This window comes from Rhinatrema bivittatum, chromosome 2 (genome assembly GCF_901001135.1).
Source record: "Rhinatrema bivittatum chromosome 2, aRhiBiv1.1, whole genome shotgun sequence".
Classification (NCBI taxonomy): domain Eukaryota; kingdom Metazoa; phylum Chordata; class Amphibia; order Gymnophiona; family Rhinatrematidae; genus Rhinatrema; species Rhinatrema bivittatum.
Window position 1 is genome coordinate 464,731,881 of NC_042616.1, and position 25,911 is coordinate 464,757,791.

The window sequence follows — 25,911 nt, forward strand, 5'->3', positions numbered from 1 at the left end:
ACAGCCAGAGCAGTTGAATCCATCCCTCTGTAGCAGCAAAGAAGGGGGTTCTATTCTCGCTATTTCCTAATTCCAAAGAGAACAGGGGGACTATGTCCTATTTTGGACTTGAGAGTCTTGAACCGGTATCTAAAAAGAGAAAGGTTCAAAATGTGCACTCTGGGCACACTGATTCTTCTCCTGCAAGTAGGGGGCAGGCTTTGCTCCCTCAGTCTCAAGTGTGCATATGCCCAAATCGAAATCTTCACCAGCCACAGGAAATGTCTCTCATTTATCATGGGCGAGAGGCATTTCCAGTACAGGGTGTTGCCATTTGGTCTCGCCTGGGCCTCCAGTGTCTTCACCAAGTGCGCAGCAGCAGTGGGGAGTGCACCTCCGCCGTCTAGGGGTGCAGGTGTTACCTAACTTGGATGACTGGCTAGTCAAGAGAGCACCCAGGAGGGAGCGCTTCGGTCCCTGCACTTGACCATTTGGATGTTGGAGTCCCTCAGGTTTGTCATCAGCTACCCAAAGTCTTATCTGACCCTGTCGCCACAGCTGGGTTTCATCAGCGCCCGCACTCACAATGGTGTCCCTTGCAGGTCTGGTTCACTGGAGCCGGCAGATCTCTGCCCACCTCATGCTCTGTCTTCTGGGTCAATGGCTGCCACTGTCCGTGTTATGCCCTTGGCTCGCTTGCATATGCGCAGAGCCCACTGGACCCTGTAGTTCCAATGGCAGCAGGCCACCCAGGACCTCCATGTACACATCCACGTTGCTCCATCTCTCCAGACATCCTTGTCTTGGTGGAAGAGCCTGCCCAATTTGGAGTAGGGGTTTCCTTTTCAGTATCCTCTCTTCCCAGGTTGTGCGCCCCATGGGTGCGTTGACCCTGGGGTGGGGTGCCCATGTGGAGGGACTCCGTGCGCAGGGTCTGTGGTCTGCTGAGGAAGCTCAGTGCCAGATCAACTTTCTGGAACTTCAAGTGATTCGTTACGTGCTCTGGGCATTCTGGGATCGCTTGTCCAACAAGGTCCAGGCCGACAACCAGGGGCAATGTGATACATCAACAAACAGGGAGGTATGAGATTGTTCCTCCTGTGCCAGGAAGCAGTTCAGATTTGATCATGGGCTCGGTCTCAGGGCATGCTGATCCAAGCCATGTAACTTGCAGGGATGGAGAATGTGGTGGTGGACCACCTGAGTCGGGCCTTTCGACCCCATGAGTGGTCTCTGAATCCGGCAGTGGCGGACCGGATCTTCCAACTCTGGAGAACTCCAGACGTGGATCTCTTCGCCTCCCCCTGCAACAGCAAGGTGAAAAACTTCTGCTCCCTCTACAAGGGGGATGGCAAACCAGCCTCGGATGCCTTTGCCCACCATTGGGGCAGGGGCCTTCTGTATGCTTATCCTCCGCTTCCTGTGGTAATGAAGACTCTCCTGAAGCCCCAGCAGGTCAGGGGAACCATGATCCTCATGGCCCCTCATTGGCTGAGGCAGGTCTGGTTCCCGCTCCTGCGGAATCTCTCTATCAGGGATCTGATCGGTCTGGGGACTCCCTCCGACCTCATCACGCAGGATCAGGGCAGGCTATGCCATCCCATCCTCAGGGCGTTGTCTCTAATGGCCTGGATGTTGAGGCTAATTCTGCAGCCCGTTGACCTGTCAGATGAATTGTCTCAGGTCCTGGTAGCTTCCAGGAAGCCTTCCACTAGGAGGTTTTATAGCCTGAAGTGGCAGAGTTTTGCTGTATGGTATGTGTGTCACAGTTTAAATTCGTTCTCCTGCTCCACATCGAAACTACTGCACTTCTCGGATGCTGGCTTGAAGACCAACTCTGTCAGGGTACATCTGAGTGCCATTGGGGCATATCACCAAGGGGTGGATAGTTCGCCCATCTCTATGCAGCCCATAGTGGGGCATTTCTTGTGAGGTCTGCTTTAATTGAAGCCTCCTCTGCGTGCTCCTGCTGTGTCCTGGGACCTTAATGTGATGTTGGCTCAGCTCATGAAGGATCCTTTCAAGTTACTGTGCACCTGTGACCTGAAGTACCTGACCTGGAAGGTCATGTTTTTGGTTGCGGTCACTGAGCTCCAGGCGTTGATGACATACCCACCATACACAGTTCTTTCATGATAGGGTGGTTCTGCGTACACACCCTAGATTCTTGCCTAAGATGGTGACAGATTTCCATTAACCAGTCAGTCATTCTGCCCACCTTTTTTTCCAAGCCTCATTCGCACCAGGGTGAATAAGCTCTGCACAGCTTGGATTGCAAGAGAGTCTTGGCCTTCTACCTGGAGCAGACAGCAGGCCACAGGCAATCCATGTACCTCTTCATCTCTTTGATAACATTAGATTGGGAGTTGCAGTTGCCAAGCAGACTCTGCCTAACTGGCTGGCGGATTGCATCTCCTTCTGCCATGCGCAAGCGAAACTGCAGCTTGGGGGCCATGTCAAGGCTCATTCTGTCAGAGCCATGGTGGCTTTGGTGGCCCACCTAAGAGCAATCCTTGTGACTGAGATCTGCAAGGCCGCAATGTGGAGTTCCCGCCACACCTTCGCCATTCCCTACTGTTTGGACATGGATGGCTGACACAATAGCAGCTTCGGCCAGTCTGTCATCCTGAAACTTTTTCAGCTGTAGAACCCAATTCTTCTGGCCTAGGGCCCTTTTTCAGGTTCAGGCTGTTTCCCGCTGTGACCAATGGTGCCTGTGTTGTTGTGCCCATTGGCACCTGGTTTGGGTGCCTGTTGGTCTTGCTTGTTTTTCAGGAACAGCCTGCAGTTAGGGACTCGCCCATGTGTGAGGACTACCATCCTGCTTGTCAAGCAGAGTTGCTTACTTGTAACAGGTGTACTCCTAGGATTGCAGGATGTTAGTCCTCTCGAAACCTGTCCCCCCCCCATCCCACGCAGTTGGGTTTCTCTTAGGTTTTATTTTATTTTTTCGTAATTCTATGTTATAGACGCGTGGTTAGTGGCATGCTGAGCATGCTTAGTGTGCCAGTCAAAGTTTCTGGAACGTGACATAAATTTTCCATGCCGGACTCTATCTGATGTCACCCATGTATGAAGATTAACATTGTGCTCTGCTAGGAGTACACCTGTTACAGGTAAGCAACTTTGCTTTCTGTTTTTGCATTGTTGCACTGTATATGAGTCTGGCTTATAGTGGTTTCCAGTTCAGTTTTTTTTTTGTCTACAACTTTCTGTTTAATCTTTGTTCTTTTTGTTCTTATTTGGTGAGGGTCTATATGTGATCCACATTTGTGACTGTGAGTTATTCTGCTAGCCAGAAAAATGTCTTGTACCTTTTGCCATTAAAGTGTATCTCTGCTGGGTTGAAGGTTTTGCTGATTTTGTTAGAGGTTAGGATCTATGATTGCAAGGGTTCCTCAGGTGCTGCAAATGGTGATATTTAAACCTTTTGGATACTTAAGTGCCTGCGGTTAAATGCTGGAGGTTTGATTGTCATTGTGCCAAGAAGATCTAAGGGGGACATCCCTACCCCTCACTCCACAGCGCCTATTGTTGCAACCGATAACTTGTAATGTATCCATAGTACAAAAAGGTTTGCTCATCCCTGAGCTATAATACAAGAACAAATTAACTTAAAACTATAAAGTCACAGATTTATTGGAAAGACCAGCAGTGTAATGGTCTGTGTTTAATTAGAACTTGTAAATGAACACTACTATAAACTTTCACTTATTTATCAGTAGAGTTAAGTTGGAGACCATAATCAGCTTCCAGCATGATTATTACTGCTGTATACAAAAGGCTGAAATGGGTAAAATGTATAGTTATAATGCTCAGAGCCATGAAGTTAATCTCACTTCTCTCCACCCCCCACTGACAAGGAATTCTGGACTCAGAGGGGCAGGGTCGGTGGAAGCACCAGGCGAACTAGGCGATCGCCTAGGGCGCCGAGCATTAGGGGGCGCCGAGCCACCGATGGCCGCCGGTGGACCTCATCCCACTGGCGGCTGAGCGGTGAACTACTGCTGTGCTGTGTGCCGGATACACACAGCAAGATGATCAGCAGGGCCGTGGTGGAGCTCATGTCACCACGCCCAAAGAAAAAGGTTGCGTCTAAATGTGCAGGTGCTCCTCCTCCTTCCTTCCCGCGCGGCCCCGGAAGAAAAATGTTGCCGGAGCCGTGCAGGCAGGAAGGAGGAGGAGCATCAGCCACTGCAGGTGCTCCTCCTCCTTCTTGCCCACGCGGCCCTGGAAGGAGGAGGAGCATCAGCCACTGCAGGTGCTCCTCCTCCTTCCTGCCCGCGCGGCCCCAGAAGAAAAATGTTGCCGGAGCCGCAGGGGCAGGAAGGAGGAGGAGGAGCATCAGCCACTGCAGGTACTCCTCCTCCTTCTTGCCTGCGTGGCCCTGGAAGGAGGAGGAGCATCAGCCATTGCAGGTGCTCCTCCTCCTTCTTGCCTGCGCGGCCCTGGAAGGAGGAGGAGCATCAGCCACTGCAGGTGCTCCTCCACCTTCGTGCCTGCGCGGCCCCGTAAGAAAAATGTTGCCGGAGCCGCGCGGGCAGGACGGAAGAGGAGGAGCATCAGCTACGTGCAGAAGAGGAGCAGCGCGGCCCGAGAAGACCAGGGCCGCTGCAGAGCCCATCCTGTGGCGTCCCATAAAGAAGAGGCCCAGAGGTGAGAGAGAGGCTGAGGGCCTGTAGAGTGTGTATGTGTGAGTGTATGAGATGAGTTGAGAGACTATGTGTGGGAGTGAAGACCTGAAAGTTTGCAGAACAGCATATGAGAGCCTCTGTGTGTGTGAGAAAGACAGCATGTGCCAGTGAGAGACTGTGTGTATGAATGCTTGTATGAGAGAGAGCATGTGAGAGTGAGAGCCTATGTGTGTGTGTGAGAGAGAGAGAAGTAAAGCATGTGAGAATGAGAACCTGACTGTGTATTTGAGGGAAGAAGACAGATGGAGAGAAAAGAAATAAAATCTTCTCTAAGTGCCCCTTTAACTCCTCGATCATCTAATGGTCCAACTGACTCACTCACAGGCTTTCTGCTTCGGATATATTTTAATAAGTTTTTACTGTGAGTTTTTGCCTCTACGGTCAACTTATTTTCAAATTCTCTCTTAGCCTGTCTTATCAATTTCTTACATTTAACTTGCCAAAGTTTATGCATTATCCTATTTTCTTCTGTTGGATCCTTCTTCCAATTTTTGAATGAAGATCTTTTGGTTGAAATAGCTTCTTTCACCTCCCCTTTTAACCATGCCAGTAATCATTTTGCTTTCTTTCCACCTTTCTTAATGTGTGGAATACATATGGACTGTGCTTCTAGGATGGTATTTTTTAACAATGACCACGCCTCTTGCACACATTTTACTTTTATAGCTGCTCCTTTCAGTTTTTTTCCAACAATTTTTCTCATTTTAACAAAGTTGAGCATTTTTTGATGAAAAGCAAATTCTGGAACAAAGAATCATGATATAAGACACAGGGAGTCGACTCAGGACACCCTGTGAATTAAATAAGAAGATGAGGGAGCTAGGTACGTTCTTTTCTAGAGTTTGTGTGTGGGCCTTTTGATTAAACAAGAAGGACAGGGAGCTAAGTATGTTCTTTTCTAGTGTCTCATGAGGGTGCATTGAGAGGAAATGATCATCTGGCTGGTGGCTGAAGATGATCAAAGAATATTGCTTTGGGATATTTTAGGACTTAAAAAGTTTGGGGGAGATGTGAAATAGTCGGTCATATTCATTAGTGTGCGTGCGTGTGTGTGCCTATAATTAAAAAAAACAAGCCTAAGATAAGAAATCCTAATGTGTGTCTTTCCCTCCTTCCTAAGTTATACTGTAAACCGATGTGATGTGTCAAACGAATGTCGGTATATAAAAGCGTTGAATAAATAAATAGGCAAGAGGCACTTTCATATTAAAAATCAATTAGGCTTTTATCTAAAACACAGGATTGTTCCATCCCTTATCAAGAATTTAATTATCCCATTAAAGGTCACTACCAAATTAATATGGAGTACACCAATAAACTTAAAGGACTCTAATTTATACATTCCTACTTCCTTAATAATCTACACTTAACTAAGAATTCAACAAAATTAAGATGAAGGCAGCAAGAGGAAGGCCTTCATGTCTTTTGCATCGAGTGCCACATTTATGATTTTTTACCAGTTGGTGAGAAGTTGTATGTGTGCATCCATTGCAAAGAGCTGCTGGCTCTCAGCGAATGAGTCCGATCTCTGGAGGCCAGAGTGGAAGACCTGGAGGAGCTGAGGCAGACAGAGGTATATAGATGGGACCTTCAGGGACATAGTAGCCAAGTCCCAACTCCAGTCTGCAGCCCTGGAGCTGCTTTGGAGGAGGAAGGTCTCCTGGTCTGAGAGCATCGCCCTGGTGTAGCAGGAAGTGATCCTGTAGCAAGGACCTGCTCTCCAGTTGATGCATTGTCCTCTCGTACTGAAAACAAGTCTCTTAGGGCTGCTGCTCAGGACAAAAGGGTTAGGTTGGCAGTCATAGTTGGTGATTCAATTATTAGGAATGTAGATAGCTGGGTGGCTCTTAGACATGAGGATTACTGATAACTTGCCTGCCTGGTGCAAAGGAGGCAGACCTCATGCGTCACTTAGATAGGATTTTAGACAGGGCTGGGAAGGAGCCAACTGTTGTGGTACATGTGAGCACCAATGACATAGGAAGGTGTGGGAGGAAGGTTCTGGAAGCCAAATTTAGGATGTTAGGTAGAAAGCTGAAATCCAGAACCTCCAGGGTAACATTCTCTGAAATGCTCGCTGTTCCATACTCTACTCCCCCTAGGCAGGCAAAGCTCCAGAGCCTCAATGCATGGTTGGTGCAGGGAAGAGGATTTCAGTTTTGTAAAGAACTAGCCAAACTCTTGAGGAAGAAGTCATCTTTTCCACCTTAACTAGGGTAGAACCAGATTGCTGGTACTAACCTTTGAAAAGGAGACAGAACAGCTTTTAAACTAGAGCAAAAAGGAAAGCCAACAGTGAAGTCGTTTAGCGGTACATGGTTTGGAGGGTGGTATCTTTGAAGGATACTACTGAAACAGGAGAGTTAGGGCATCCCAACAGAGAGGTTTCAATAAAAGCAAAAATAGTCCATGTGTCTGTAAGTAAAGAACCATCTGAGTTAAAAGATTCCAAATTATCTCTGTCAGCTGATAAGCAGGTTGTGAATACCAATAAAAACATACTTTGAAATGTCTGCATGCCAATATTAGAAGCCTAAAAAGTAAGATTGGAGAGTTAGAGTATATAGCACTGAATGAAGAGGTAAACATAATGGTCATCTCAGAGACCTAGTAGAAAGAGGACAGTGCTATACCATGGTACAAATTATACCGCAGTGATAGAGGAGAAGCATGGGGGAGGGATGGCATAGAGTCTAACAGGATAAAGATCCGGCAAGAAACTAGATGAACGATAGAATCTTTATGGCTAAAAATCCCATGTGTGTTAGGGAACAGTATAGTGATAGAAGTATACTACAGTCCACCTGTCCAAAATGATAAAACGCACAATGAAATGCTATGAGAAATCAGGGAGCTAAGTAATTTAGCAATGCAGTAATAATGTGAGATTTCAATTATCCCAAAATTCAAGACATACTAGAAAGGTAAATTTCCTGAAAGGAATAAATGACTGTTTCATGAGGCAGTTGGTTCAGGAACCAACAAGAGAGGGAGCTATTTTAGATCTAATTCTTAGTGGAATGCAGGATTTGGTAAGAGAGGTAACAGTGGTGGGGCCTCTTGGCAATAGTGATCATAACATAATTCTATTTGAATTTATTACTGGAAGGGGGACAATAAGTAGATCCATGGCTCTAGCACTAAACTTTCAAAAGGAATACTTTGATAAAATAAAGATAGAAAAAACTGAAAGATGTAGCTATAAAGATTGAGTGTAAAACAGGCGAGGGCATTGTTTAAAAAATCAAAGGAAAGAGTGTGTCGCATAAGCAAATAGTTAATTTGCAAAAGAAACTTAAGACAGGTTCCAAATGTCTTAAAGACGAAACAAGATTTTTAATAAGCACTCAGCAGAACTTTCAAGTTCAAATCAGCAGGCATTTAAACATCTAATCCTGAAATCAGTCCAGTTTTAAACCAGAGTCAGATCTATTACTGGTAATTTGTAACCAGTCATTAAAATTGTCCTTTGTACCTGAAGATAGTGGAAAATTGCAAGAGGACCTTGCGAGACTGGAAGATTGGTCGTCCAAATTGCAAATCAAATTTAATGTGGACAAATGCAAGGTGATTTATGTAGGGAAAAAGAATCCATGCTGTAGTTACATGGTACATTCAAATCATAAGCTGTGTGCTGCAGTGGTTAAAAAAGCTAGCAATGTTAATTATTATTAGAAAGGGAATGGTAAATAAAACAGAGAATGTTTTAATGCCTCTGTATTGCTGCATGGTGAGACTACACCTTGAGTACTGTGTTCAGCTCTGGTCGCCGTATCTCAATAAAGATATAGATGCACTGGAGAAGGTCCAGAGAAGGGTGACCAAAATGATAAAGGGGATGGAACGGCTTCCCTGTGAGGAAAGGCTAAAGAGGTTAATGCTATTCAGCTTGGAGAAGAGACAGCTGAGAGGGGGATATGATGTAGGTCTATAAAACCATGATTGGCACATGTAATCTTTGGGAATGTGCAAAAGTAGCATGTTGTGGTTTGTAAAATAGCATATACACAAGTATATGCTATTTTACGCAGGAATCTTTTGAAAATTCACCTTTAAGGGTTCACAATAGTCAGGTTCCAGAGTAAGCCACAATTTGTTATGGTACCTGGCCGAGAATACTCACTACAATGAGTGGTCTGAGTTGAACAGTGGATATAAAAATAGGGAAAGAATTCTTGGGCACGTGCAAATGAAGGATCGTGGCTGGGTAGCTCAAAAGAAGCAGGTTCTGATTGCGCTCAAAGGCATGGGTGGAAGCTGCCAGACCAAAAAAAGAGAGTAAAACATCTGGCCTGGAAGCTTTTCTTCCTTATTTTGGTAAGCTTTATAATCCTAGTTGTAGAAGATTTTAAAATTGGCACAAATAAAAGGCACTGCGACTTTAATTTCAGTCCTTTGGTTTCTTTTTGATTTCCTGAAAGGTTCTGCCTTGTCACAATCGTTTATTCTGTAGATCTGCAAAATAAATCCATATGCTTTATAGCACTGAAGATTACGAGACAGTTTGATGTATGTATCTTTGCCATTTGTATTTTGCCTTCGAGTAAAACTATTCATATTTGAAACTGACAATAGTAATGAATAATGCCTTAACTATAGCTCAGTTATTTCAGAGGATTTAATGGTCAATCACTTTTTACCTGGTCTCAGGTGTTTACGAACTGACATGGAACATCTCTCTCCAGAGCATGAGGTAAGCAGCTTTTGATTATTACAAACAGATGACTCATTAAACATTTTTTTTAATTGACCTTAAAGGTGAAGGTGCTTTATTGATCATTTAATGACTGACAAAAATACAGGTTTGCCTGATGTGAAGTTCTTGAATAGAGTGGTGTTAAATTAGAATTTTTGCAGAAGGGCAGACTTCCAGGTAAGTCTGTTTTCTCCCACTTTCCAGCATTCTTGGGTATGCTGAAAGCAAGGGAGACACTGTATAAAAGGTTGATGATCACACAAAAATACCCTTTCAATTTGGGAAGCATCAGCATGTAAGAGCCATAGAAGAATTGTCTGTGCTGCTATCATTTCTTTGTTTTAGAGGTGGGATATTTTTTTTTTCTTTGACAACAAGCATGTGGAATGGAAGCCACATGGCTCGTGTATCTATTGTATCAGCACAAAGGATCATATCAGAGCTTTCTAATAAAGTTTTCTAAGCATGCTCAGTGTTTTTCCACATGCTGGCAGACACATAGCTCCTCAGCTTTTAGTCTCTCCATCATTGGGGGAAGATGATCTACCACTTCCATCAGCATTTTGAATCATAAGCCAGTCTTCATTTTTTTATTTGGGGACATTTTCAGCTTTTCATTGTCTTTTCCCTGTTTTGTCACCTTAGATTTTCAGCACATTTAAAGTTTTATTTATTTTTTACCCTGCTACATGCCATCACATGAGTTATGGTACCTGACTCATGTTCAACTTCAGTGATCTCTGTGAAGTCCTCTTCTCTTTTCACTGAGTCTCCTCTTCTTTGGAAAATTCTTCAAAAATTTAAATTTGCATCAGTTTTTACCATAGCCAAGAAGCAAGACAGCAACTTTAAGATGTCCCTAAAGTATTTGCTAGCAATATCCCTAATAGATCATCATGCCAAGTGCCAGTATCTAGGCAAAGGTCACAATTTAACTTCCTGTTGCTTGCCCCCTAGTGGCAGAAAAGCTATGGGCCTGCCTGACCAGATCAAGTAAGTCCAGCTCAAAGCTGGTCTCATCGACTAGGGAGAAAGCTCATGTAGCCAAACATGGTACTTGTGGCCAGGCCTTGACAAAGCTTTTTTGAAAAGTTTATGCTATCACAACACAAGGAAGCTGAAGCAATGTTCCAAATGTTATATCAATGCACAGAAAGAGAGCAACATTAAGATAAAGATCTCCCAAAAATATATCTATATTATAATTATATGAGCTGGTATCATAAAGTCGCGTTTTGCCAAAGAGCAGGTATCATAGCCATAGAGAATAATCTATCAGCCCAACCACTACCATCTACTTTACCAAGGTAGTGTATCTTCTGGCAATGCCTAGTTTTTTTTGTATATTTTTTTCTTGCAGATAAAATTTAATCAGAGATAATGATCAAACACTTATCGTACTTCAGAGTAGAGGTTGAAAACCACACAACACATGGATGATTCAAAAAATTAATTCAAATGCTGTTTTCTTCAGCTGTTGTTAAATCCACAATGCTCTGCATATTATCATAAACTCCTACTGATTTCTGAAGGCGCCCAACATTGCAATGTTTTGGCACATATAGTTGCCTGCATCAGGGGCTTCTTTTATTTATTTTTAGGTTTTTAGGTCATTTCATGAGATATGATAAAGAATAAATGCATAATAAATAAGAATACAATTTTGTGAAAGATAAAAATGAAATACATCCACATAAATTTTCACATAAAAATGGGGAAAAGGAAGAAAATGTAAGGAAAAATTAACTTCCACTGCCTAAATGACCCACCTAAACTCATATCAGTTTGCCCGAGATTTATCTAACAAAAATGTCTCCAAATGAGAAGGATGAAGGAAAAGTAAGCTTATTCTTCTGAAACAATGCTTCACATCTGCAAGGAAATCTCAGGAAGGAGGCGGTACCTAAGGCAAGAGCACATCATTTTAAGAAAGAAATTGCTTCCCTCTCTCCTGAGTCTCCCTGCAGATGTCAGACAAATCATTTCCTTCTGACCACAAAATGAAACAGCTTTATATTTAAAATACCGATGAAATACTAAATCACGGTCACAATCAAGGGCAAAAGATACAAAAAAGTAGCACGTGAGGTAATATTGTCCTGAGATGTTAAAAGATATTAAGACACATTGGAACTGTCAAAAGATGCTAATATATCAAGAGACCCATCCTGTGAGGTTACAATCTTTCTATTAGCAATATAATATGAATTGGAAATTAGGTTTTCTCAGAGGAAAAATGCAAGACTTCTATCATATATGAACTTTACTCCAGATAGGAACCGTGACTGAGGATAATTCAGAAAACGGAGATATGTAAAACTCATCTTGTTCTCAACTGATTCTTGGTGAAGATGTAAATTCAAACTGTTCTTAATTGCTGCTGCAGCATTTGACTGCAGAGAATTATTGGCAGTTGAATGAGACAAAAGTAAAACCTCAGCATCAACTCTCAAATGTAAATTAGATAATTTAGAAGAAGCACATAATTGAGCCAGAGGTTGAGATACAGTTAATTCAAGGTGGGTTATCATCCTCCATATATCTTGTAGAGAGATATCCAACCATTCAGAAGAGCCTTCTGTATAGTTCTTAAATCCAGACTCCTTGATAGCGGGAACAGGAATAGAGGCCTAATTAGCTGCCTGAGCTCCTAAAGCAGACAGAAACATCAAGGCAATTAGTCCCACATTAGTAGAAATGCCAGAAAAAAAGCACTCTAAAAAATAAATAAATAAATAAACAATACGATGTAGTTGTTTGTTTATTGGTTCTCCCCCTGTTCCATTGTAAACCGGTTCGATAAGACATGGTCTTGAGCATCGGTATATTAAAAGAATTTAAATAAAATAAATAAATACAATCATGAAAATTTACTAAACAGAATCCCTAACCTATTGCCCCCTCCCTCATTTGAGATGTATAAGAACATCATCCTAGCTCATATGACCCACTTGAGTTCCTCCAATGCATATATCATACCAAAATATGAATCTTATCAAAGTATATGTAACCCCAAAATGTATCTTACAAAAATTTGTGTTTTACCAATACGTGTTACGACATAATGTAATGATCTAAGGATGCTTGTCATTTATGTAAACCATTGTGATCTTCACTTGGAACAATGGTATATAAAATAACTAAATAACTAAAATAAATAAGTGAGATTGTCATTGGTTCCAAGTGCCAGAGTTCTTGGAGTTTACCCATCGAACCCAGGCCATTTTCTGAATCAATCTTTCCAGCCTCTAACAAATGCCATTGGGCAAGACCAGACGGAGGGCAAAAGTCTGGGCTCAAGGAGGTCTCAGACAACTCTGGTAAGTCAAGAAAAACTGAAGAATTTAAAGGAATAAGATGAGACTCCCCTTACTGCGATTGATGCCATCAGGGAAGAAGTAATTTTCCCCTTTCTGTTATTTCCCATATCTTGCAGGGAGAAAAAGCAGTTCTAAGGTGTGGGCCACTTAGGGCGCAAAACTTCAGCGCGCCACACTACTACTGCTTTTATAGGGGATTCCCCTACAGTTGATGTCATCCACACGCGCCACGCAATAACATCTTCTCCTAGAACAAGCAAGCTGGTAGTCCTCATACATGGGTGACATCGGATAGAGCCCGGCACAGAAAACTTATGACAACGTTTCTGAAACTTTGATTGTGCACACTGAGCATGCACAGCATCCCCTAAACCATGCGGGGTCCCTCTTCTTCTTTTTTTCTGCAGAGCTTTTGAATCATAGTTGAGTGAGCTCGTGGCTTTTCTTTAAGAAATTGCCTCTGGAAACATTTCCACCATTCTTTTCAGGTTTTCTTGAGGTTTCATCAAACACGGGTCCCTCTAGGTTCCCTTTAGTCTCCTCAGTCAGGTTTTTCGAGGGTTCAGTAAGTTAAATTTTGCTTCTGTTCCCCCCCCCCCATGGCGGCGGTACCTTGGTGCCCGCTTGTGTCAACTGCCCGCCGTCACTGTTACTCGTTTTCCCTTTCTTTTCATTCGTCATGGCCTCATCCAGATTTTGTCTGTGCCCCAGTGTCCGAGGACCATGTCTATCATGAACCCCCCATGAGATGTGTGTCCTCTGCCTGGGGGCATCCTATGATGTCCAGGGTTGCTGCTTAAGCACCCAGATGACCCCTAAGGGACATTACATTTGGCTCGACAAGATGGAAAAGCTCTTCGGGTTGAGAACATCTGAGCCATCAACTTCAGCATCGCCGGTATCGGCACCAATGGACCTTGGAGTTGCACTGATAGACACCGAGCCATTGACATCTACGGGGGCCGTCTGTTCCATCGACACCTTTGGCTGATAGGGTTGCCAGGGTCAGGTCACTATCGGTCTCTTCCAGGTCAAGGACATGGGTTCATCACCATTGATCTTGGCATCGAGGAAAGACCAGGCCGAGCACTGAGGGAAGCCAGGGAAGCATTGGCACCAGTCACCCTTGATGCACAGTGCCTGGCTCGGGAAGGTGCCCGCTCATGTCATGATGTCCCCGATGTGAACCCCATGCAAGGAGTGCCCATCCTCCATCAATGCCAGGGGTCCGCGCAGTCTCCATCGGTCCTGGTGCTAGTTGCCGATCCACCTCAGGGATCCGAGAAAGATTTGGCCTCTCCTCCTGCCTCCCAATTGGTTTTGGCATTGGCAACTTTCGAGCAGGAACTGGAGTGTAGGGTCCAGGTGGCAGTGCAGCGGGTGATGTAGGGCATCAAACCTACAGCACAGACTGTGCTGGTGCCGGCACTTGCCCTGCTGGAATGGCTCAGCAATCTTTTTGATGTGTTACCGACCCAGTTGGTGGCAGTTCCCAGGAGGTCATCTATGCCTGGCTGGCTCCAATGCTTCCCCCAACCAATATGGTGCTCGTTGCCAGTTCCTCTGAGGAGGAAGCTCTGTCGAGGCTGGCAGGGGCACCAAGGCCTGCAGCCCCCGTCCAACTTTGCTGGCACCGGTGCCACCGATGCCCGTGCCTCTGGATGAAGGCCGAGCACCAAGGACCCCATCCCCTGCAGTGAGGATGAGGGCCCCGTATGACCCCTGGGGGGACGACACTACGGAATCCTCCTCCAAGGACTCGGAAGGTCTCCCTTCAGAACCATCTCCTCCAGATGAGCGAAAGAAGTCTCTTCCAGAGGACTTGACCTTCGCAAGTTTTGTACCGGTGATGGTGGAGGCCATCCCGTTTCAGTTAATGACAGAGAAGGATGCCAGGCATAAGATGCTGGAAATCCTCCACTTTGTGGAGGCTCCTAAAGAGATTGTGGCAGTTCTGGTGCACAAGATCCTAAAGGAGTTTCTGCTGTGGATCTTGGATTTACCCCCTCACAGTACCTCCCATCAACAGGAAGGCAGATGGAGTTTACCTCATCCAACAGGCTACCAGATTCAAGAAGCATTAGCTGTCAACCAATTGTAGTGGTTGAATCTGCTCTCAAGAAGGCCAGGCGCTCTCATATCCACTCCTTGGTGCCCCCCGAGCAAGGATCATAGAGCAATGGACGGTCTTGGGAGGAAAGTGTTCCAAGGGGCCATGCTCATTGCCCACATTGCCTCTTACCAGCTCTGTATGAGCCAATACTCAGGCAACCTCTGGAAGCAGGTGCAAAATGCAACCAAGCAACTGTCTCAACAACAGCAAGACCCCTTCTTATCGCTAGTGCGGTCAGGGTCTGGAGTGTGGAAAATAGGTTTGTTCAACCTATGATGTTTTCGAGACTGTATCGAGAGTCTCTGCAGCTGGAATCTCTGCCCGCAGGTACAGGAAAAACTCACTCCAGGCAGCTCCCCAGCCAAATCCTAGGACAGGGTTTTGACTGGATCATAGGGAGCATAAGACAGCCACCTGTACCTGAGATGCTGGATCCCCCCGGTCAGAGCAGGCTACAGTTCTTTGTGGATCGCTGACCCAGTATAACCTTGGACCAGTGGGTTCTGTCCATCATCTGTCAGGGGTACCAACAGCGCATCAGGAGGTACTATTACGGGAGCTCTGCACCCTCCTAACAGCCAGAGCAGTCGAGCCTGTCCCACCAAGGCAAAGAGGGCAGGGATTCTACTTCTGGTACTTCCTGATTCCAAAGAGACAGGGGGACTCAGTCCCATCCTAGACAAGAGCCTTGAACAAATTTCTCAAAAAAGAAAAGTTCAAGATGATTTCCCTGGGCACCCTGATTCCCCTCCTGCAAAAAGGGAATTGGTTATGCTCCCTCGATTTAAAGGACATAGACAATCACATCAAGATCTTCCCAAGTCACAGGAAGTATATCAGATTTGTGGTGGGAAAACAGCACTTCCAGTACAGAGTGTTGCCATTCAGGCTAGCGTCGGCCCCACATATCTTCACGAAATGTCTGGCGGTGATGGGGGCGCACCTCCACAGACTGGGGAGTGCATGTTTTCCCATACTTGAACAATTGGCTGGTCAAGGGCATCTCTCAGATAGGGTCCAGTCGGTCCTTGTGCTTGACCATCTAGGTGTTGGAATCACTAGGGTTCGTTATCAACTACCCAAAGTTCCACCTCAGCCTGTCACCTTGATTGGATTTCATAGGAACCCTGCTAGATGCAGCTGAGGCAAGAGCCTTCCTGCCGCATTCCAGGGCTGTCACCTTCGCATCCATAGCAGCGATGATTCAACAGAGCCAGCAGGTTTTAGCTCGACTCATGGTAGGGCTGTTGGGCCACATGGCCCACACTTACACATGAGTAGAGCCCAGTGGACCCTGAGGTCTCAGTGGCACCAAGCCACGCAGAGCCTCCGGGCTCACATCCAAGTTACTTCGTCTCTCCGAGACTATTTGTCCTGGTGACAGGTTCTCTCTAATTTGGACGGGGAATATCTTTCAAAAATCCCTCCACCCAAATTGTACTAACCACGGATGTGTCCATCTTGGGGTGGAGATTATGTAAAGGGGCTCTGCACCCAGGACCTATGATCTGCCCAGGAAGCATGGTGTCAGATGAACTTCCTTGAGCTCTGGACGATCAGATACACGCTACGGGCTTTCAGAGATCAGCTGTCTAACAAAATTGACCTGATACAAATAGACAACCAAGTTGCGATGTGATATGTCAACAAGCAGGAAGGCACAGGTTTGGACCTACTGTGTCGGGAAGCATTCCAGATCTGGTCCTGGGGCCTGTCCTACGGGTGTTATTCAGGGCCATGTATCTGGCCGGAACAGAGAATTTGATAGTGGACAGACTGAGTCGGGCCTCCAGACCCCATGAGTGGTCCGTGGACCCAGGGAGTAGTTAACCAGATCTTCCGCCTCTGGGGAAATCAAGATGTGGACTTGTTCACGTCCCCCTGCAACAGGAAGGTGACTCATTTCTGTCACCTGTACAGGTCAGATGGCAAACCAGCCTCTGACACCTTTGTGCAATATTGGAGCAGGGGTCTTCTGTATGTGTATCCTCCGATTCCTCTAATCCCGAACACTCTCTTGAAGCTTCGTGAGGACCGAGGGACTATGATTCTCATAACCCCTCATTGGCCGAGACAGATCTGGTTTCCACTCCTTCGGGAGTGGTCCATCCGGAAACTGATCAGTCTGGAGACTTTCCCAGATGTCATTATGTAAGATCAGGGCAAGCTGCAGCATCCCAACCTACTTCCCTGTCGCTCACAACCTGGATTTTGAGAGGTTAATTCTGCAGCCGCATGATCATTCAAAGGATGTGTCTCAGGTCCTGGTGGCTTCCAGAAAGCTTTCCACTAGGAAAGTTCTATTGACTGAAGTGGAGAAGGTTTTCCATGTGGTATGAGCAGAAAGCCTTAGATCCGTTCTCCTGCCCCTCACAGAAACTGCTTGACTACCCCCTACATCTGTCGGAGGCTGGCTTGAAGACCAACTCTGTTAGAGTTCAACTTAGTGCAGATGGCACATACCACAAAATTGTAGATGGTGAGCCCATCTCTGTAAAGCCAATAGTTGTACGCTTCATACAGGCCTCCCACTCTGTCTTGGGACCTCAGTGTGCTGGTAGCTCAGCTGATGAAAGCTCCTTTTGAGCTTCTTTGGTTCTATGACCTGAAGTACCTGACCTGGAAGATCATATTTTTGGTGGCGGACACTTCAGCATGCAGGTCAGTAAGCTCAAGGCCTTAGTGACTTATCTACCTTATACCAAATTTTATCATGATAGGGTGGTCTTGTGTATGCACCCTAAGTTCCTGCCTAAGGTGGTGACAGATTTCCATCTTAACCATTCAATCATACTGCCAACATTCTTTCCCAGGCCCCATTTGCACCATGGCAAACAAGCCCTGCACAATTTGGATTGCAAGAGAGTCTTAGCCTTCTATCTGGAGCGGACAAGAGCCCATAGACAGTCCATCCAAATTTTTATTTCTTTTGACAGGAATAGGCTCAGAGTTGTTGTTGCCAAACAGACACTATCCAATTGGCTAGCAGACTGCATCTCCTGTTATGTCCAGGCGGGACTGCATCTTGGGGGTCATGTCAAGGCTCATGCTGTTAGAGCCATGACAATGTTGGTTGCCCACTTGCGGGAAGTTCCCATGAAGGAGATCTGTAAGACTGCGACTTGGAGTTCTCTCCACACAATCACTTCTCACTACTTTCTAGATAGGGTTGGCTGACGTAATAAAAGGTTCAGCCAGTCTGTACTTCAAAATCTCTTTGAGGTTAGTGCAGTTAGTGTAGCTGGGTTCAAAAAAGGTTTGGATAAGTTCTTGGAGGAGAAGTCCATTAATGGCTATTATAGGAGTAATGAATAGGCCCATCAGACAGCTTTCATGGCAGGCAGGAAGAGAGAAGGCAAAGAGGGTTTGTCCTCCCGAGCCTCTTCCTTTTATTGCACATTCATACAAAGGCAGATGATGTGTCATTACATGATTGGCTACTTTCCCATAGCAACAGAAGAGTCATTACACCATTGGCTTTGGCTCAGGGGGTGTGCACGGATCATATCATTGGCTGCTGAAATCCATACCTCCTGACTTTGTCCTGCCTCTGACTAGGGAAAACCCAGCCCTTCTTTCAGGCTAACAGGATTAATTATAGGCCAGAGAAATACATGAAGTCAGGTATCCTTTCCTAGGCAGAGACTTAAGCACAAGTGATGCTTTTATTCAGGCAAATGTCAGGGAGAAGGGAAGTTAATGTTTAAACCCTGATGAAATGGCTTGCTGGCAAGCGCATATTTCCCACATCTCACCCTTTCTGTTTTTATTTAGGCAGCTCAGTAAAGCTTTAGACCCTTACTGAAATCTGTTATGTCTTGGTATGGGCTGGAAATAGGGGAAGAGGGATTATGGAGAGAAGAAAGCTATAATTCGACGTGGTGTGCCAGCTGTCGATGAGCTTCTGAATCTCCATATCACCCAGAGCTGGTGCAGGTGGTGTGCCAACTCTGCAGGGCTCATGATTCCCCATTAGGCATCTTACAAGACATCTTTGTATTCGGGCTGAGAGCAAGGTTTCAATATGGATATGAGGTTTGGGTATGCACTGAATACAGCATCACAGGCAAATAATTAAGATAATTACAGTAATTATAATAGAAATCACCCTTTTGAGACCAGAAATATCAGGGAGCCAGGACCATAGCCAGTCCCATGGAGAAGTTGGTATTCTGTCTGAAAGTGGTGCATCAGCAACCATGGTTTCTATCTGCTCTGTGGTATGTGTGAGGTTTGCTTTATAGTCTGATATGTACACACAGCAATGAGATCCAATTAATGCACAAACACCACCCTTTAAGGCTAAGATGGTTTCTAATGTTAAAGCTAAAATAGTGTCTAAGGTATAGCTGTTCTGTAATGCTACTTCTCTAATCTGAGAAACTTCTGTTGTGAGTAGTTTTAATGCATGGACTGTCTGATTAAATAGGGCAGTAGTCCAGTTAGCTAAGATGTGTAAGTCTCTGTAATTCATAGCTGTCCCCATTGGGGGAAACAGGCTTCTAGCTATCTGAGTTTCTGTATACTTTTCTATGGGATTATTTATCGCCTCCCTTTTGTTACGGAGCCTTGCTTTGGGTAAATTTTTGACTGCATAGTATGAGGGGAGGATGTAGCCTAAAGTGCATCTGTCTCTCCATCTTGGGGAAATGTACATATATGCTCTACGCCCACATAACATCCATATGTTTCCTAACAGATTAGTGGACATGTCATTGGTTATCATTTGGGCTATATAACTACAAAGGGTAAATCCTTCATCCCCTCTATACTTTCTGTACCTGCTTGGGTCTCCCACTGCACATCCTGAAATCTGCCAATTGCATACATATGTGGTATAACTATGCAAGTGTTCAGTGATTAATACAAATGTTCCAGTTACAATATGGATATTTCCCACCTGAATTCCCTTCCCATCCCCTGTATCATAGTCCCAACAAAGAGCGGCAGTCTCTTGAATACAGCTACCAATGTGTAGTAAGGTATTATTAACTGGAGAGTTAATGAAAACCTCTCTGTAAAGGATAATTAGTCCATACTGTAAGGTTAAATGGTACAGCATGCATCAGTAGTTCTCCGCAGGCTTGGGTTGGCATGTGTGTGCAGAATCAACAGTCTGTTCGATTCAACAGGTGTGAAAAGTTCTGTGCAGAGGATGTACATGTTGTTCTGTCAGAGTCCTTGTTCTGAAATCGCCATAGCTGGAGAAATAAGGCAAAGGAGGAGGATGCAGAACACAATTGTTAATGAGTTGGCATTCAGGCAAGAAAAAGCGGCTAATAAGTTCTCTGGAGTTTTCTCAAGGCCTTGCTGTTCTAAGAGTTGTGCAGATTGGTTGGATAGGGCCTTGATCTGTCCCCAGGTCATGTGGTGCTGCTTTTTGCAAGGAGTCCGGTCTCTGTCCTTCTGAGGGCTGTGGAGGCTCAGGGAGAAGTTGGGGATCGGGTCCTGTAGACCTGGACACCTTTCCATCGTTCCACGGCTTGATACCTGTGGAAGCAAGCAGAGAAACATATCCTCGTTCCCCATTTTAAGGGAACGGGACCGTACCAGACATTAAATATTCTATACAAAACTGATGGCTGTGGGTGACTAACCCTAGTCCCATAATGATTACTCATGGCTGTGGTCTTAAATTTGATATGTTTGGATGATTTAAAGTGATTTAAAACAATACTTTGTTCTTGTTCAGCCAGTCCTTCTTAGGGGGAAATCCAGGGGCAATTATCCCTCCTTTTTGTTTTTGTTTTCAAGAGCTCTTAAGGGTATGATTGGCTCTCTCCACAATGGCTTGCCCTGTGGTGTTGTAGGGGATGCCAAATACGTATTTAATGTTCAATTATTGACAAAATTCATGCAAAGGAATGGCTGCAGTAAGCAGAGCCATTTTTCAGAACAGAGGGAACCCCATTATCAAGAAAGTTTTTATGCAGTGATCAATTTTCATTCAGTAAAATAGCAATAAATGTAAATTAATCATTTAAAGGAAAAGTCATTTGCAGTAAGCAGGATCAAATGACAAGTATATTAGACATTACATTAAACATATGCTACACAAGACTGACATATATTCATTCATCTTGCAAATATTCATTCATAGTCTTCTTGGCATCAAGACAGACAACAAATAACACATAATATGAGCTAAAAATCTTATCAAAAAGTTATCAAAAACAAAAATAGATCAAGGATCAAAAATCAAAAGTCAAAAGGCGTTAGAAAAATGTTAAAATAAACTGCAAAGTGTTCATCTTCACATCTCTTCATGGCAGCGTCAATCTGGAAAATATTAAAAACTGGCATACAGCAAAAAATTACTAAGGTAAGGATTAAAGTGAAATTCTTACTTTTTTAACCTTGAAGAAATCAATTCTATCATTCAATTTTAATAAAATCAATTTGGATTTGCAAGAAAAGGTTTGGGAGGGATTGCTTTAGATGTAGCAACCTCTGTCAGTAAAAATTATAAGGTTCAGAATTCTGTAAAAATTTGTGAAAAAGAAAATAAAACTGAAGTTTCCTTAAGGCATGAGGACCGCAGATCTGAAAAATAAAAACTATTATACAACAGAATTATTAAAACAATAATATAATATAACTTGTAGAATAACATAGCGCCTCCTAGTGGAGACCCCATCATTACTTTATAGATTGCAACTATTGTTCCAGGTTGCAATCAATAATACTCTGAGCTTACTTTCAATGTGGAATATCAGAATAGAATTTCTTCATATAATTATTAGAATAGGAAATTAAACACGCTGTTTGCTCAGCTCTGTCTGCTGCATGCTAAAGTGACTGTAACTACTATTAATCTGTCTGAGTTATAACATATATAAACTAGAGAGAGAAACTGCAGTACTAAGTCCAGTTTTTTTTTTTTTCTCTTTTCAAAAGTTCTCCCTCCCTCCCCCATGAGTGGCTAGCAAGAGTTACAGGGGGGGGAGGAGCAGTGTTTCTCAAAAGAAAAGAACTGCACCCAAGGAGTTAATCCTTCAGTCAATAGGAACTTGAAGATAGCATTGTTTAACAAATTAACATCAACCATATACAATGGCTTGGCAAGGACTGATTCCCTGCAGACAGACACTATTTTTTTTAAAAATCTGTGCGCTGGCAATTCAAGCAATTGCTTATAAACTTAAATCTCAGAGAAATGGAGTCATTTTAAATGTGAGCCAAATAAACTTTGCAAAAGGGAAATTTTCACATGTAATTTATACAGTATATTATTCAAATTTCAGTACAGTTTGTAACATAAGGTTCAGCATTCACTTTGTGGGGGAAAATACTCTCAAAGTATGCAGATTTTTTTGTAACTGAATTCAAATACTAATAGAAACCATTTTTTTTTTTTCATAGTGATATTTTCTTTGCTTGTAATGCATGAGTCTAATTAAATCCTTTTTTTCATATTGATATTTTCTTTGCTTGTAACACAGGAGTCTAATTAAATCCTTTTTTTCATATTGATATTTTCTTTGCTTGTAACACAGGAGTGCAGCTGCCTGGCCCAAGGTCTTATACGCTGATTTCTTTGAAGACCTGTGGGCATAGTCACTGCACATGGCACTCCGGGCTGCACTCAACTCTATTGCTGCCACACCTAGTTCTTTGTTTCTTTCTGTAATGGGAAAGGCTTGAATCCCTTTCAATAATTCCTCCCTTGTGAGATTTCCATGTTCAAGGTGGAATCCCATGCTGACTGCTGCACATAAATTGTTACCGGGAGCAGTGGTTTGAGATAGTAATTTACCTGCACAAATTGATGATGCAGAATTAATGACTGTCTCAGGCAATGGCAAATGAATGTTCAGGGAGTGGTTAGTGGGGGAAGGGGTTTGCAGGCAAGATGGAGGAAGGCTAGTTTTTCTGACCTCAGTGTTTTCTATTTCCTGGGGTCTTTTCTCTGAGGTGGATGCAGAGGAAGCCTCAGGAGCCATGTGATTGTGTGTCCCCAGATGTTCTATTTCATTTTCTGTCCCCCTTTGTTCATGGTTCTTTTCTGTGATGGGGAAGGCTTGAAGTCCTTCTAATAATTCTGTTTCTGTAAGGTTTTCTTTCTGCAGTTTCTGCTGAAATTCAATGCTAATCGCCCCACCCAGGCCAGGTGGTGGCTCTATTGTTCTCAAGGGTTGCTTTTCTGAAGAGATGGGGAAGGTGTGAATTGCTTGTGCTTTGGGTGTAGGTATGGGGAGCTGAGGATACAAAGAATTTGCTGTCTCTGAGGAAGACTGAGAAGATGGGGGAAGGGTATGTCTGCCTGCTTCTAAAAGCACATGGTTTGAAACTGCTGTTTTTAAACCCTTTTTTTCTACCATGTGTTCGATGGCTTCTGTACATTTTTGCCAAATTAATCTTTGCTTTATGGGAGCTCTGGGAGCTGTATGAAGATAATTGCCGATTGAAATCCAATTCTGGGTATTTAGAGTTCCAGACTCCATCGAATACCAAGGGCAACGGCAAGCTATTTCACTTATTAATTTTTCTAAGTCCCCCAGGCTGACTTGCGCTATTTTTCTTCTGGTGATGAAATAATGATTATTGATGATTTGCTGCAGCTTTCTGGCATGTAGCCGCTGCTGTACAGTCAAATCATTACCCATGCTTACGAGTGTGGGGAACAAACTTGCTAAAAAATACTTAAATATACTAAAAAGTACTTTAATATACTTACGATTAGCAGATCTGTTGAACGGTACGTACCTTTAAGCTATGACCAGCCGAAATAAGCATGGAGTTTATCATCACTGTCGCGGGTCACCAGATATAGCAGTAATGAATAGGCATCAGACAGCTTTCATGGCAGGCAGGAAGAGAGAAGGCAAAGAGGCAAAGAGGGTTTGTCCTCCCGAGCCTCTTCCTTTTATTGTACATTCATACAAAGGCAGATGATGTGTCATTACATGATTGGCTACTTTCCCATAGCAACAGAAGAGTCATTACACCATTGGCTTTGGCTCAGGGGGTGTGCACGGATCATATCATTGGCTGCTGAAATCCATACCTCCTGACTTTGTCCTGCCTCTGACTAGGGAAAACCCAGCCCTTCTTTCAGGCTAACAGGATTAATTATAGGCCAGAGAAATACATGAAGTCAGGTATCCTTTCCTAGGCAGAGACTTAAGCACAAGTGATGCTTTTATTCAGGCAAATGTCAGGGAGAAGGGAAGTTAATGTTTAAACCCTGATGAAATGGCTTGCTGGCAAGCGCATATTTCCCACAGCTATTAATCAATTATACTTAGGGAATAGCCACTGCTATTAATTGCATCAGTAGCATGGGTTCTTCTTAGTGTTTGGGTAATTGCCAGGTTCTTGTGGCCTGGTTTTTGGCCTCTGTTGGAAACAGGATGCTGGGCTTGATGGACCCTTGGTCTGTCCCAGCATGGCAAGTTCTTATGTTAACCCAACTCTCCCTGCCTAGGGCCTATTGTTTGGGTTCAGGCTGTGTCCCCTTCTGTTATCAACAACATTGTCGTGCCCATTGGCACCTGGTTGGTGTTTGTTGGTCCCTTTTTTGTTGGGAAGCAGCCTGTAGCTAGGGATTCACCCTTGTGTGAGGACTACCATCCTGCTTGTCCTAGGAGAAAGCTTACCTTAACAGGTTTTCTCCTAGAACAGCAAGATGTTAGTCCCTACGTAACCCCCTTGCCACCCCAGGGAGTTGGGTTTCTCCTTTTTTTTGTTTTAATTTTTATTAATTTTATGTTACAAGACTGAAGAAGGACCCCAGGTGGATGCGTGGGTTAGGGCATTCTGGGCATGCTCAGTGTGCACAGTCAAAGTTCCAGAAATGTTGACACACGTTTTCCGTGCCGGGCTCCATCCAATGATGTCACCCATGTGTGAGGACTAACATCCTGCTGTCCTAAGAGAAAACCTGTTACAGGTAAGCAACTCTGCTTTCAGCTCGTCCTGCAGACTGTAAAACACTGCAGTCAGCAGTAAGATACCCATGGCTCATGCCGCACTACTGCCGCTTTTATAGGGGAATCCCCTGTAGCTTATGTCATCCACATACACATGGTGATCACCTCCTGAAGATCAGAAAACGTAGGCAGTCAACAGTAAGATGTCTATTATGTAAAAACATCATTTAGTTTTGTAACAAGGAGATCAAACAAATTCTAAAACTTAACCATTTACTGCAACAGGAGGAAATTCCCACAGTGTGAAAATGATGGTCATACCCCGTTCCAAACAAGTGAGGTTTAAAAACATTGGTCAGTCAATCATGTCCTACAAGCACCAATATCATGAGATTCCAAAATCCCACCCAAATCAATGTATTAAAAATGTGGAATAGGTAATCGAAAAAAATAGTCCAGCTGTTATTGTTTGCTTAACCAGAATTGATAAATTGAAGAATATTGATGCCAAATCATTAAAACAAAAAAACTGCCGCATAAAAACAATACAAATTTTCTTTGCCACATGGATAAAGGTTTTTATGTAAAGAAACCTTGTTAAAGAATTACTGCCCTGTCAGTGTCTTTGTTCAATCCATTTTGGAAAATAGTATCCCAAGTATAATTGTATTTTTGTTATTTCTGCAACAAAAGAAGTGAAAATTCACCCCTGCACATGCAGCTAAGGTGTGCTTGCATCCTAACCTTCAGTTTCCTTATGATTTTTACCTATATAGAAAAGGTTACATATACACCAGACCACATAGATGATGCCTGCTGAGACGCAAGTTTTGTTTTGCCCAAGAGTGAATGGATGGCGACTGGGAAAGCTCAAAACATCCCCATAAAAAGATCAACCCTACAATTGCCGCAGGGGGAATATCCCCCTTTTTATGGTCTACCTTCTGTCAGAGTATGTGAAGGAAAAGTAGATTTAACCAAATGATATCTGATATTCCGTGGTCTTTTTAAGACAAATAAAGGCATCTCCTGAAACTCAAGAAGTAAACTAAGGATATTTTACTGCTGCTTTTCATTTGCCAAGTAATGGGTGAATGTGGAAGAATACAAACGACCATTTTATTTATTTTACTAGCTTTATGAATCACCTTACAGATGGAAACAATTGCCCAAAGCAATGAGCAAAAACAAAAAATTAAAATACAAAATTCACATTTTTAAAACAATATCATTAAAG

General features: G+C 43.7%; 1 protein-coding gene across 8 annotated transcripts in view; it reads left to right on the top strand.

The window, feature by feature from the left end:
* Positions 1-25,911, top strand: part of RELCH (RAB11 binding and LisH domain, coiled-coil and HEAT repeat containing) — a 500,624-nt gene that overhangs the window by 425,644 nt on the left and 49,069 nt on the right. For all 8 annotated transcript variants that reach the window (XM_029590486.1, XM_029590488.1, XM_029590489.1 and 5 more), the window contains one exon: positions 9,278-9,366. In XM_029590486.1, the coding sequence (XP_029446346.1) occupies positions 9,278-9,366 (89 nt within the window). The remainder of the gene's footprint in view (positions 1-9,277; positions 9,367-25,911) is intronic.